Source organism: Patiria miniata, unplaced genomic scaffold (genome assembly GCF_015706575.1).
Source record: "Patiria miniata isolate m_02_andy unplaced genomic scaffold, ASM1570657v1 HiC_scaffold_2, whole genome shotgun sequence".
NCBI classification, from domain to species: domain Eukaryota; kingdom Metazoa; phylum Echinodermata; class Asteroidea; order Valvatida; family Asterinidae; genus Patiria; species Patiria miniata.
Window position 1 is genome coordinate 12,870,253 of NW_024037058.1, and position 13,114 is coordinate 12,883,366.

The 13,114-nt window shown below is 40.0% G+C and overlaps 1 protein-coding gene across 1 annotated transcript; it reads right to left on the bottom strand.

Moving 5' to 3' along the window:
- Positions 1–212: 212 nt before the first annotated feature.
- On the bottom strand, positions 213–6,596 carry LOC119726552 (monocarboxylate transporter 6-like). Its single transcript, XM_038198283.1, has 5 exons — positions 6,345–6,596; positions 3,379–3,621; positions 3,057–3,197; positions 1,659–2,528; positions 213–1,040 (listed from the first exon to the last, which is right to left on the bottom strand). The coding sequence occupies exons 2-5, from the start codon at positions 3,584–3,586 to the stop codon at positions 880–882; spliced, it is 1,380 nt and encodes a 459-aa protein (XP_038054211.1). The 5' UTR covers positions 3,587–3,621; positions 6,345–6,596; the 3' UTR covers positions 213–879.
- Positions 6,597–13,114: the final 6,518 nt, after the last annotated feature.

The following is a 13,114-nucleotide window of genomic DNA, read 5'->3' on the forward strand; positions in this document are numbered from 1 at the left end:
ATAATTACCCTTTTTACTCTGAAATCAATGGATTACCGAGCACCGTTGATCTGACAATAATAAGATATCAATGGAAAGCTGATGAATCATCTTTAAGTTGGAATCACTTCGACTGTGTTCAAGTTTATAACTTCACACACTAACACAGTCTTTTTCTTCCTTTAAACATTCTGTATAGTGCAGCAAATAACACGTGTACAGCACTCGCGAGCCCCTTTAAACTGGCGTCGCCTTACAAACATCAATTTTATTAAATGATTAGGCCTATGAGGACTTACACTCCATTTGCTTTATTGTTGTTTAGGGAAAAAAATCGAATCCCGGTATATAAACCGATCTAGACAAGCGCTTATCGTTAGTCAGTTCCAGTTTGCCGAGCAGCGTATATCTCCAGATCACTCGGGACTATTCTTGATCAATTCGTATTTAATTCTGCTTGATTCTTGGTTATTCTAAAAAAAATCTTAGGAAAATCTGTCTAATTCAGCATTATTCGTGATTCATTCTTGCTAAATTCATAGATTATTCGTATTTATTCTTAACAAAATCTTAGTGTATTCGTAAGTTATTTTTTATAATAGTTGTACATTTCTTGATACATTCGCAATGATTCGGTACGATTCTGGACTGTTACCACCAAGAATAACTGTGCGAAACTTGTAAGAATGCTGTAAGAATATCCAGAATAAGTTACGAATACAACAAGAATAAATCGAGAATTTAAATTGGTTCCCGAATCAATTTTGAACATGTCCCAAATTGTCGGGGTGCTTCCCGATCTTTAACGATCTTTCACCGAACTAACCAATCATCCCGAGGCAGCCAAGAACCATACGGTTCGGCTTAAAAATCGGGAATGTGTGAACCTAGCATGAGGCTCTAAGATACTGATCCAGTGGACGTTTCCTCTTTTTCAGCAACACCGGGCTCAATTCGGCGAAGCATTGGCATGAGTAACATCTGCAGGGCGGCGGCGGCGACCAGACCAGCCAAAACGTAAAATACGGTTCCGAAGCTTCCTGTGCTGTCGTACAACAAACCTTTACAATAGGAACAAAAAAGGGCGCCAACAAGTTCAGTGTAAGTATCTAAAAATGTACACTACAGTAATTATCCTTTTAAAACCAATTGTACACATTGAGACGGACAACAGGCGATGGCTTTTTGCTGTTTTGAAAGGCATCTATACGGATGCCTTATACGTGTTTTTTGGGTGTGGCACCCCGAAAATTAAATGTTCAAATTTAATTTTTTTTTTTTAGCACTACCATAGTTATGATTTAAAGATCAATATTTTGATACCATTAAATTGAATGTTTGAAATATGCTCAACAAGTAGGTGAAAATTGTTGTCAAAAGTGGGTTTCCTTCTTTTTGCACCGCCCTGTACAATTTATTGAATGAGTCATTACTTAACTGCATAAATCTTCCAATCCAACTCCTGAACGTTTAGTTCTCACAATAAGTTTCGCACGTGCGTATACACTGTGAACATTAAAATCGTGTACGACCCCATTGAGTCCAAACTGGTGTAGATCCAGCGTGACTTGTGTTCCATTCAAGATTCAAAGTGTTTTGCTATAGAAACTCATGTGTTTTGATGTAGAAACTAAATGCAAATTAAAAAATCATTACCAAAAATGAAACGAAAGAATTACCTGCAACAATTGGACCTATCAAGTCTCCTACACCGCACAACAGGAGGTGAATCGCCTGTCCAGATGCCACTCGAGGTAAGCCGAGGAGTTTACGAATTAATATATTGCTCCATACTTTGTTGGCGCCTGTACCCATGCCAAGAAAGCAGGCAGAAGCTGCAAAGGATTCATAGGTCTCGGCTTGGGAAGACAGTAAACCAACGCAGCACAGCACAAATGAGAATGTGTTCAGGGCCTCGACGGGTGTTTTGCGGGTCACGAAGAAGCCACTTGCAACTCGCGAGATTAAACTTCCAAACCCAAAAATGCTGAGCAGAAATGACGCTTTCATGTCATCGGTACCAGAAAACTTGGCCCTTGGCACCAAAAAAACGGATGCACAGGAGTAGGTCATTTGGAGTTGTATACTGGTCAAGCAAAGAAGAGAAAAACGGTAACTCTTAACCAGCAATCCAAGTCGTAACGCTGAGAACACACGCCGCAAGGAAGCCGTTGAGGTGACGCACTTCCCTTCACTAGTGGTAGGTCCTTTTTGCACGTGTGAATCTGGAGGATTTGAACATGTATTACTGTTGGGGCTGATGCCAATATTGCCAGTGGATTTTGTAACAATTGTTGGTCTCCGTGGTGTGTGACGCAAGGGACGGTACAATGCCCCTACCACACACAGATTTGCGCAAATTGCAGATGTCACAAGCATGGCTCCCCGCCATCCGTATGCATCGAGAAGAAGGCGTAAGAGAGGCGGGAACACGATCATGTTGGTGCTGCCACCGGCCATGGTAATACCACTCACTATTGCGTAGTACGTCTTGAAATATTCTGCCAGAACAACGTTAGATGCAAGAAAGCTGAAAGATGTACCGACACCTAAACATGAACAAAATATTTTCTTAAAGGTTACAGTGCAATATGGTTGTATGTTTGATTAATTGTTTGTGGGTTGTTTGCAGCCACGTATAAAGAAGGAACTCGAGATGAATGTGGTTAAAATGGACCCTAAATCGAAATACAAGAATGCAGGGTACATACACAACCGGTCAGGTGCCTGGAGGCAACGCGCGACTCACGTCTTTTTCAACATCCAGATTATTGCGTTTCCATTTTATTTTATTATCTTGTGGCATAATTTTTAATGCGTAGTGTACAGTTATAGACCCAGTTCTTCGACAAATTGACGTGAGTACACAAAAGTATTGCGCTATTTCGCAAAAAGGATACATATTGCACTATTTCACAAAAATTGTGCGGTTTTTTTGCAGTAGGTATTGCGTTATTTCGCAAAAACAAACAAAATCACTTTTTAAACTAGGTACGATCGGGCTGCGTAAGAATCAGTTGTTTTGTCATTTCTCAATTTTTTTTTTGTGCACAGAATTTAACCACCGAGGTGCTCACCTGTGAAAACTGCCACTGCGTACATTGACCACAGACTGGTCGCCCAGAAGCTCATTAATATTGGGAAGAACGTCAGAACGCCTCCCAGAATACAGGTGAAACGACATCCGTAACGATTGCAAAACACACCTGCAAAAATAGCTGCCGAAAGAAACATCAATCTGAAGTAATCTGAAATGATCTTGTGGTAACATTCATTATCATCCAAAACGAGAAGCTCTAAGATAGTATTTTCTTTAAATGTAACCTATGGACACTGTGTTTCAAAAAGTTATGCTGGAAAGGATTATTGCTTGCATCTATAAGGGTTAAAATGACTTACATGTACAATACGAGGAGGATGTGATAATGCTGGCGATTGCTGCAGTCTGTGCAGCGGTTGAATCAAATGAAGTCTGCCAGCTTACATACAGAACTCCAGTGCAGCGTATTACCACAGATACGAGGAACATGGCAATGAAAGAAGATACGGCGATGACTTTGCCCCAGACTTTCGAGGTTGTCCTCATTTGTCGTTTTGCTCTTTCCATGTTGGCAGTATTCTAAAACATTCGTCGGTCGTCCGCTTCATAAATCGTGCGTAAAACAAAAGAAATAGCATTTTTTGTTTTAAATTAAAATCGCAGTGTTTGTTGTGGAAGGTATTCGATAAAGTCGTGGATATAACTTCTCTGCACTGAATTGCTATTATCATGGTAACATGGCCATGGCATTCGCACGACAAAGATCCATATTGTTCCTATTCAATATGAAAATTAAAAATGCACCTAATCAGTGTCCCTTTATGTTGTTTTTTTCTCTCAAATAACGTCATAAGTCAGAACACATGGGTAAGGGGGACGGAATGTGTAAACATGTACATGCAGGCCTACGAAAGCATGCACGATTTACGCCAGTTCCAACAATAGTACACTGCTGCAGCATTTACGCGAAAAGGTTGGCAGACAATGGTATTAGATAGCGATTATAACATTTTCGCAAAATACAGTAGGGCCTACACCTGTCCTTTGTGTACGCTCTGAAAACACTCTATAGTTAAATTTTACTGTAATAGAAAACATTAAAACATGCACCCAGCTCACTTGAGATAAATTCAGCTGGGTGCAAGTTTAACTGCATGCCTAATGCTATAGGTTCACACATTCCCGATTTTTAAGCCGAATCGCCGCGAATAGCAATTCTTGAGTAAATCGGGGAATGGTTTTGGCTGCCTTGGGATGATTCTGTTAGTTTGGTGAAAGATGGTTAACGATCGGGAATTTCCCCGACAATTTTGGACATGTTCAAAATTGTCGGGCTGGTTCGAGAACCAATTTAAATTTTGGGTTTACTCTTGTTGTATTATTAACTAATTCTGGATATTCTTACAGCATTCTTACCAGTTTCGTAGAGTCATTTATGGTGTTAACAGTCCAGAATCATGCCGAATCATTTCAAATGTATCAAGAAATGTACGAATATTATAAGAATAACTTACGAATGCACTAAATCGGCATAATTCTGGGTCATTGTGGATCGGAGTTATTCGTATCGTTATTCTTGACAAAATCGCTACAATTTGGCTTGGTTTGGTCTGATTCGGCTTCCAATTCGTACCTAGTTCTCGATTATTTTTTGTTTCATTCTTATGTTGTTCTTACTAACAGCGAATGGGGCTAATTTCTCCCGATGCCATCAAGAATTTTTATTCGGGATAGATCGGGGTATTCGTGGCATTTCGGGATGTGTGATCCTAGCCTTACATTCAGTATGTACTTGGTTACAATCTGTAGGCCTACCCACTGGGATATTAAGGGGCGCGGAGGGAACATTTTTGCCCCGATCCCCCTCTAGCAGATGTTCTGCAGTGGCACTTTGTGAGGTACTCGTTCTGTCATTTCCTTAAACACAAACAATAAACAAACCCCCGCCGCTGCATACGCCATCCGTTTGTTCTTGGACTCTCACACTCTAAAAACTAATTCGTCATTGAGGCCTCTTTGTTTGTCAAAATGAATAACTTTGTTTAGTAATTGCTGAATGACTAATTATCTGTTATGGAAGACTAATTTGCCGTCAGTGATGACTAAAATAAGTTGTCATTTTGACTAATGTACATTAGTTACGTGTATAAGAAAGTCATTGACTAACCCAAATTAGGCATCAGTGGTGGTTTTGACAAATGACGCGCAGTCAATGTCTCTGAAGAAAGATCGAATACTTGTCAAAACTAGTCATATATTCCTTCTGACTAACGAAGTTTGTTATTTTCCCGCCGTTGATGTGTTTAAAAAAGCGGGACTCGATCGATGATACTATGTTAGGCGTACGTGTATACGGATATGTTACACTCAGTTGTCAGGCAGCCATTAAACGGACATCTTCCTTCCTCCATTTCAACCATGACGAAGGTAGGAAAACTATGATTTCGTATGAAGTTGTTAATTGACATGAGTAATGATTGTGAGGGAAGTGGGTTGAATCAGTAAGAATAAGCTGTAGCCTATAGATACCGAGTGAGACTCTTACAAAAATGTATGTTTGTACTTAGGCACATCTTTATGCTGCAAAAACGCATGCGGTAGGCCTAATAGATACGTATCAGCCATGTCGTTGTGCAATTTTTTTTGCAACAGACTAGTGAGTTTGTTGTGCCAAACAATACGATGTACCAATTCCTAAACTAAATATACTAAAGATAGGAGGGGAACTATTGCATGATTAAGAACATTCCACGATTTTGTTGATTTTGAAATTTGGACATTAAATTTTGAGTAAAAAAAAACGAGGAGAAAAATAAATAATATGCAACAAATATAGAAAGATTTTTTCTGTGTGTTTCTTTTGCAGGTGTGATCATGATCATGCAGTGGTAGATGCAAGGAGCTAAACACTGGCCCTGTGATCCAATTGCACAACGAGTGAGATACAAGTCAGCTGTGACCCCATTGTGATCCGGAGATGTACACATTATGGTGTACCATTAAGGACACTAGAACGGACACAAAAAAGTGCTAATTCAGTGGATATTGTCTGGACTAAAGTGTGATTAGTCAGAAATTCAGTTACAAATTGCGCAAGTCGCTTGACTACAGATTAGTCGTATCAAGCAGGTTTCTATTCTTGTCATATGACTATATTTTCTAGTCTGAGTCTGACTCTTGACTAATCTATAGTCATTAGTCATCAATACTCTGTGACTAATTTAGGTAAGTCGTACGAGACATATCACTGGACAATTTTATTTTAGTCAAAATGACAAATTAATTTTTAGAGTGCATACTATTTTGTTCACCATCAAACACTTACCTAATCACGTGAGACGTAATTGTGAATTAGTGTAGTACACGGCTATTGTACTTTAGCAAACCAGCATTCATGTGTCGTTGAGTAGTGACGGCAGTTCCAACCTATACATTACCGGGAACATATCAGGCTCAAAAATCTTGAGGAACGATTTTCAGCATTCCGGTAAAACATGAAACAAAAATGGTTCAGTTAGAATATATTCTGACAAATCTCCGTGAACCATATAGAGTAATGGTATTGGCATATGAATTGCAGTGAACTGGGTTGGACTTTGAACTGTTTCAACTTATCAATAACATCAGCAGCTTTATAGTCACGAGGGTGGTCCGACCTTCCCCCTGAACTGTCCCGGAGGAAAGACAAAACTGAAAAAAGGATAAAAAAAAAAAGGGGCCCAGCGGCATCGGCTTTTAAATGTTAGTAACAAAAAAGGTCAAAAACTGCCTTGAAGGGACTTGAAATTAGGCTAAGCGGTTATATTCCCATCCATTCCCACACTGCCCCCCCCCCAAAAAAATTAATCAATCAATCAATACATTAATCAATAAATAATAAATAAATAAATAAAAAGAAATGTGGTGATATCAGAAATGTGTAGTTGTTTTCCTTCATGCAATTATTATTATTCGGACATAAACTTTGCATTTTGCATAACATTTACATATTCTGAAAAAAAAAATAATATCGCTGTCACAAGACAGCTTAAAATTATTCCTTTTATTGCCCGAGTTTATTTATTAGTTTAGTAGGCTAAATTTGTACTATCGAGCTCATGGTAATGTGTTATGTAACTTTGGAGGCTGATGCCAAGTACAATTCTTAGCCCTTTGTTGCATACAAATTCTGGGCTGCCACCCACGTGCCGCTGCTGAAGTTCCCCGTGTTGCACGCCTTTAGAGAGAAGCGATGAATAGTGAGTGCCTTAATAGATTTGCCGAGTAATTGTATCAAATCTATGGGTGCGGGTTCCGTTCCGTTCCGTGGTTTGGATGGTTGCGTGCGGGTTTCCGTATCTTTACGCATCTAACGATCGACCTTTCCTCTCTTCGTTATATTCACGCTGAGGACACTGCATTATTACCGCATTTCTACAACTTTGAGGGCGCTTGCTAAATAATGCAGGGCATGTTTGCATAATATGTATAGATAATCACGAACAAAATCAAGTCACTTTTTGAACAAAATAATAAATGGAATGCTAAAGCTCCCATTCGTTCTTAAATTATCTCAGAATGCAGGAACATTCATCGTACATTTTGAAAACATTCGGTTGAATGCCCCGGTCCACCCTAGCAGGGCCTCAGACTTTACGTCAAACACCCCCCCCCCCCCACCCAGTTTCCTGAAAGCTATATCCGCCCCGCATTGTCTTAATGTCGTATACTGAAACAAGAATAAACCAAGTGAAAGCAGAAAAGTAACCATTGTAAACCCTAAACATTTTGTGATTTTTTTTTGCTGAAAAAGCAATAGAAGTCAAATTTCTGCCTCGAATAACGTCAGAGTTTTGCTCATGAATATGGAAGTTTTCAGATGCATAAAAAACAAAAAGGCAACAAAACGCATTATGAAGATTACAAATAAACAGTACGCTAAATGAAACAAGGATGGCATTTGAAAAACTCCGTTACATGGACCCTTTAACTATAGGTTTGATTTTAACCCTTATATCACACACATTCCCTAGAACAAAACTATAAATTCGTTCCAGAACATCGTCGAGCTCAATTCTCATTTCAATCACAAATGCTCACCCATGGATTTCATTTAAGGTGCAATGTAATTCCCATTTGTACTTACTTACTTTACTTATGGCGGCCTCAACCGAGCATTTGCAATGGATGCCCAGATTTCACGGTCCTCCATTAGTGATCTGATCTAAGCGGTCCCTTCCTCCCCAGTGTCCCTACACAGTGTGTTGATAAGTGTTGCAGGTGGACTTGATGCTTTGGCAGATGGGGACACACGGACACGGGAGCTTCAAATGTGTCCCTGTAATTTAGAAGAAGCACTAACAACTGCGATCGAACTTGAAGCGATAAAAGGTGCTGAGCAGGAGAACAACACCAAGAGACTACGCTCCATCGGGGGAGGGAAGGAAGAGGTGTTTGTGAATGAGGTCAGCAAGTGTGAACCCCGCGACAGTACCGTATCTAAGCTTGAGCAGCGTATGGAAGAGATAGGCAAACAGCTAAAGTCTTTGATCCGTCGAGAAAATGACTCCCGAAAGAACCAGAAAGGATGTTTCAAGTGTGGAGAACAGGGCCACTTCAAGCGGGACTGCCCCAAATGGCGCAACCCAAAGACAGAAACAGAACAGCGGGGAAACGAATAAAGGCTGACTCTGATGGCTGACGGTCAGCCATGCACGAAATGCCACCACAGAGAGCGTTTTATAGTGGAACCATAGCGCCGGTTGGGGGGGGGGGCTCCATGTAGCTGGGCACATCAACGGAACTCCAGTAGAAATGCTTCTCAATACGGGTGCGAATATCTCCATCGTTTCCAAAAGAGTGGTAGATCAGTTGGATAACAGCCAATAATCAAGAGTTCTAGTGTGCAAGTTTTCCAAGCAAACGAGACATTGCTAAGTGTTTATAAGGGGAGGCAACAGTCGAGCTTCAGCTAGGTGGTAGAAAGATGCACCACGAAATGGTGATAGCTAATATTCATAATGACATTCTACTTGGATTGGACTTCCTGGACAAGCACAAGTGCGTCATCGACGTTGGAAGAAGACACCTGGTGTATGGAAATTTGGAAGTTCCTCTGAGAAACATCAACGCACAACAGAGCTGCCGAGTGACGGTGAAAGATACAGTACCCATTCCACCATTTTCTGAGATTGTTGTCGGAGGTGATATAGAGCGACAGAACCGTTCAGTTGGCCTTGGGATTGTTGAACCTATCTAGAGCTTACTGAAGAACAACAGCATAGAGCTCGCCCCAGCAGTCACTCGGTCTGATACGTCTTCGGTTCCTTTCGCATCCAAAACCTCAGTGAGGACACAGTTATCTTGCGAAAGGGAACAGCAGCGGGCTTGTTCCAGACCGTATGTCATTGCCCGCCCCTCCTCCCTATTTCAAGCACAGAATTGAGAACTGGTGAAACTGTCGGAGAAAGGGTTGAACAACTTACGGCGGAGCGGAGGACAGATAAACAGAATGGCCAACTCCCAGAAACAATGCAGGAAATGTTGCATCGTGCCTTGTCCCAATTAACAGAGGGGCCGCATACACAGGCTTATTTGCGAACACCGAGATTTGTTTTCTCAACATTGGCCTTGCTTCATTAACTGAACACTCCATAGACACCAGAAGTGCGAATCCCATAATACAAGGGGCTTGTTGCATACCCCTTTTTCAGAAGGAGACGGAAGAGAAAGAAATCAAGAAGATGATGGACGGCAGCATCATAGAACCGGCATCCGGACCTTGGGCAGCGCCTATTATGCTCGTGGAAAAAAAAAATGGTTCAGTTCGATTCTTCGTTGATTATCGTAGGCACGGCATCCCAGCATTAAATGCTTTCAAAATTTACAAATATTTCACCTGTATTTGGCTAAACACTGTATTGAGGCCACCTGGGTAAATGTGACCAACATGTCATTGCATGGCATAAGCTCATAAAGGGAATGTATAACATAACTTTTCCTGTAATTTTCAGAAAAGGCTGTATTTGGGGGGTAAGCATTTTATAGCAAACTTACACGGACTTGCATGACGTTATAGATGCTGGAAATCCCCAGAAACAATCATTTTCTTGTAGTCTGGTTCCCTGACCCCTCTTTAAATGAAACACAGCAATTTATAGACGTCAGAGAATTGTATGGTCAGGGAAACAGTCTAGCTGGCTTGTACCCGTTCAAAGGTGTGCAATCGATTGCAAACAAAATGTCGACTAAATAAATATGGTAAATTGGGGGCAGTATTTGGGGGAAAACAGTTTTTTCCTGACCAGCGTTGGAAATTGATACAAAAATACCACTTTTCTTGAAAATGACAGCAAATCAGGCGCCATGAGTTTTACAGGGTATGCTTTGGACCGTGCTTCACTAACAGTCAAGTACAGTATTTCATAGAAATTTGGAAGTTTTATTTCTGGATGTTTGCAAATCTATATATATTCCCTTTAAACTGCTCACTTTGCTTTTGAAACTATACTCGAAGACCATGAAGACTACTGACCCATGCGTGTTATTTTAATGAAGCGCCGGGGCAGATATAAGCGGAGGCAGTTGTTTTTCTTTTTTTGGGGGGGGGGGGGGGCTGGTGTAGAAGGTTCATTTCAAATTAGCTTTAGAGTTGTCAACGGCTACATTCTACAGGTGGATGGTTTAGGTGAAAATGTATTAAAATTGGTTAAAGGGAATGTACATCATTGGTTTTTGATGTAATTTTCAGAAATGAACTATTTGAGGGGTTAGTATACATAGATCAAATATTGTTACACTGACATTTTTGAAGTTTTGTGTTCGAAAAGGTTGGAAAAACCAAGAAAAACAAAAATGTTTAAGTAGTCTGGTTCCCTGACTCCACAAAAGATAAAATGGATCAATTTATAGATTATGGAAAATTGTAAGGCACGGGAACCAGTCTAGCTGGCCTGCACCCGTTCATGAAACATGTAACCAATAGCAAACAAAATTTGGACCGAAAAAATGGTTAATTTGGAGCAGTAGTTGAAAAATAGTTAGGTTTTTCCAACGCTGGTCGGCCGACCACCGTTGGAAATGTATACAAAAATACCATTTTCTTGAAAATGACTTCACACCAGGTGCCATAATTTTACAAGATGCTTGAGACTGTCATTTACCAACATCCTAGTAAGGTATTTCGTAAAAACTTGGTAGTTTTATTTTTCGATGTTTGCAAATGTTGTATATTCCCTTTAAAGGAGTCGAATGTGTAATCTTAAAAGAACATGTCCATTTTGGAGGGCTGCATTTTCTGAAGGCCATGGTTGTTTCCTTGTACTATAATTAGCAGGTTTTATTTTCATGAAACTGTAGCTATTTAGATCATATGACAGAGATACCTACAAATGGCTTACATATCTGATATAAATATAAGTGCACATGTATTTCCACAAAATTGCTGCACATAAAATGTGAGTTTTCATGGGAAAAATTCAGTAATTTTTGGTCTTCTTGACAATTAAACATGATTTTGTTGCGACTGCTGGTGTTTTCATACATTCATAAATGTAATAAATATAGTTGAGCTATCAGTGGGCTATAAGGGGTATGTCAGACCCTTGTTAAAGCTCATTTGAGAGGGTATGGTGGTTCATTAAATCAGATAAGCCCTATTGCAGTATGTAGAGAGAACTAAAGTTCCATCTGGTTGCAAAATATACTATTGCAGCATATGTAAATGACAATTTTTCTTTTATGCATATCATTAACTTGCTCTTCCCATTTCAAGTTATTCTAAATCTTGATGCCTACAATTTTCGCGGAGGTCACAAATGTGAGTGGATTATTGCCAATAGTTAAAGCTGGTTGAAGGGGGTCTCTCCCCCAAATATTATTCCAAAGAACAGCCACTATTGTTCACCCATAATGTGTTTCGGGAGAGTCTTTGTCGTGAACAGGTCATTTGGTTTTGCCCCTTGGGACATTTAGGTTTATTTGTATTCGATTCTAAGAGTGGTGAAGTCTGTCGAGACAACCACCCCCAAATATGTAGTGGGTTATCCCAAAGAACAGCTACTATTGTTCACCATAACGTGTTTCGGGAGAGTCTTTGTCATGAACAGGTCTTTTGGTTTTGCCCTTGGGACATTAAGGTTTATTTTTGATCGATTCTAATGGTGAAGTCTACCAAGACAACCTCCCCCAAATATGCAATGGATTATCCCAAAGTAGTGTCACTATTGTCACTATTGAGTCTTTGTCGCGAACACACCTTTTGATAGTGCAGTTGGGACATTTAGATTTATTTTTCATAAAGGTGCGGTCCGTATATATTCACTTACTCGGCAGTCGACACTCGAAGTGCCTGGATTACACCTGCAGAACAGAACTTTTACTTCACTCTGCAAACTTTTGGATCCGAACTGAGGTAAGTCTGCCAATACACTCTTTTCGAAAGAATTAATTATTACTTAATCAACAGTCTCCGCTTTCCGCGATGATAACATACCATGGACTTCGACAGATCAATCTTGTACCTCAATGGGGTATTACACACGATTTGCCTCTGAAAAAAATACCTTTTTTATTTTGTGTGTGTTGTATTTTGAAGTGACTGCCATGAATGAGCTCAAATGGTACTTGGTCGACGCTTCAATAACACTGTTCTTGCGTTTAGAGGACCGTCCTATTAATTTTCTTTAATACAATTATGTAACATAAGCTTAATATCACAAGAAAAAACATCACATTTTGAGCCAGAGGGGGAAAAAGTTGTCGATTGCTACTGAAGTGAAATTCTTGTCTTTACATTAAACTTTTTCACTTGGTGAAGACGATTGGCAGGTGGGATTCAAGGTTTGGTTAAGATATACTGTCCATGTTCTTCACTAAAATTGACTTTTTTCGTCACGAATTTTAAACTTGCATTTTTGATTTAACCCCCTTCTCCCCTTCTTAGACATCTGAACCCCCTGCAAAATGGCTTTATCTGGGGTTGCTTTTACGCACGAACAGATCCGCCCTGTGAGTATGGACTGGTTCAAAGGCCCTATACTATCAATTCTGACGGGAAACCAGTCTACTCTACGAGAACTATATTGTTGTGGGCGCGCAAATTATGGTGAAGTAATA

Excerpts from the sequence above, each read along its gene's own strand:
- LOC119726552 (XM_038198283.1), bottom strand. The coding sequence starts at position 3,586 with ATGGAAAGAGCAAAACGACAAATGAGGACAACCTCGAAAGTCTGGGGC. Across the intron at positions 2,529-3,056 it reads CGCAGTGGCAGTTTTCACAG|GTGTCGGTACATCTTTCAGC; the intron begins GTGAGCACCTCG and ends GTTCATGTTTAG. Across the intron at positions 1,041-1,658 it reads GATAGGTCCAATTGTTGCAG|GTTTGTTGTACGACAGCACA; the intron begins GTAATTCTTTCG and ends CCTATTGTAAAG.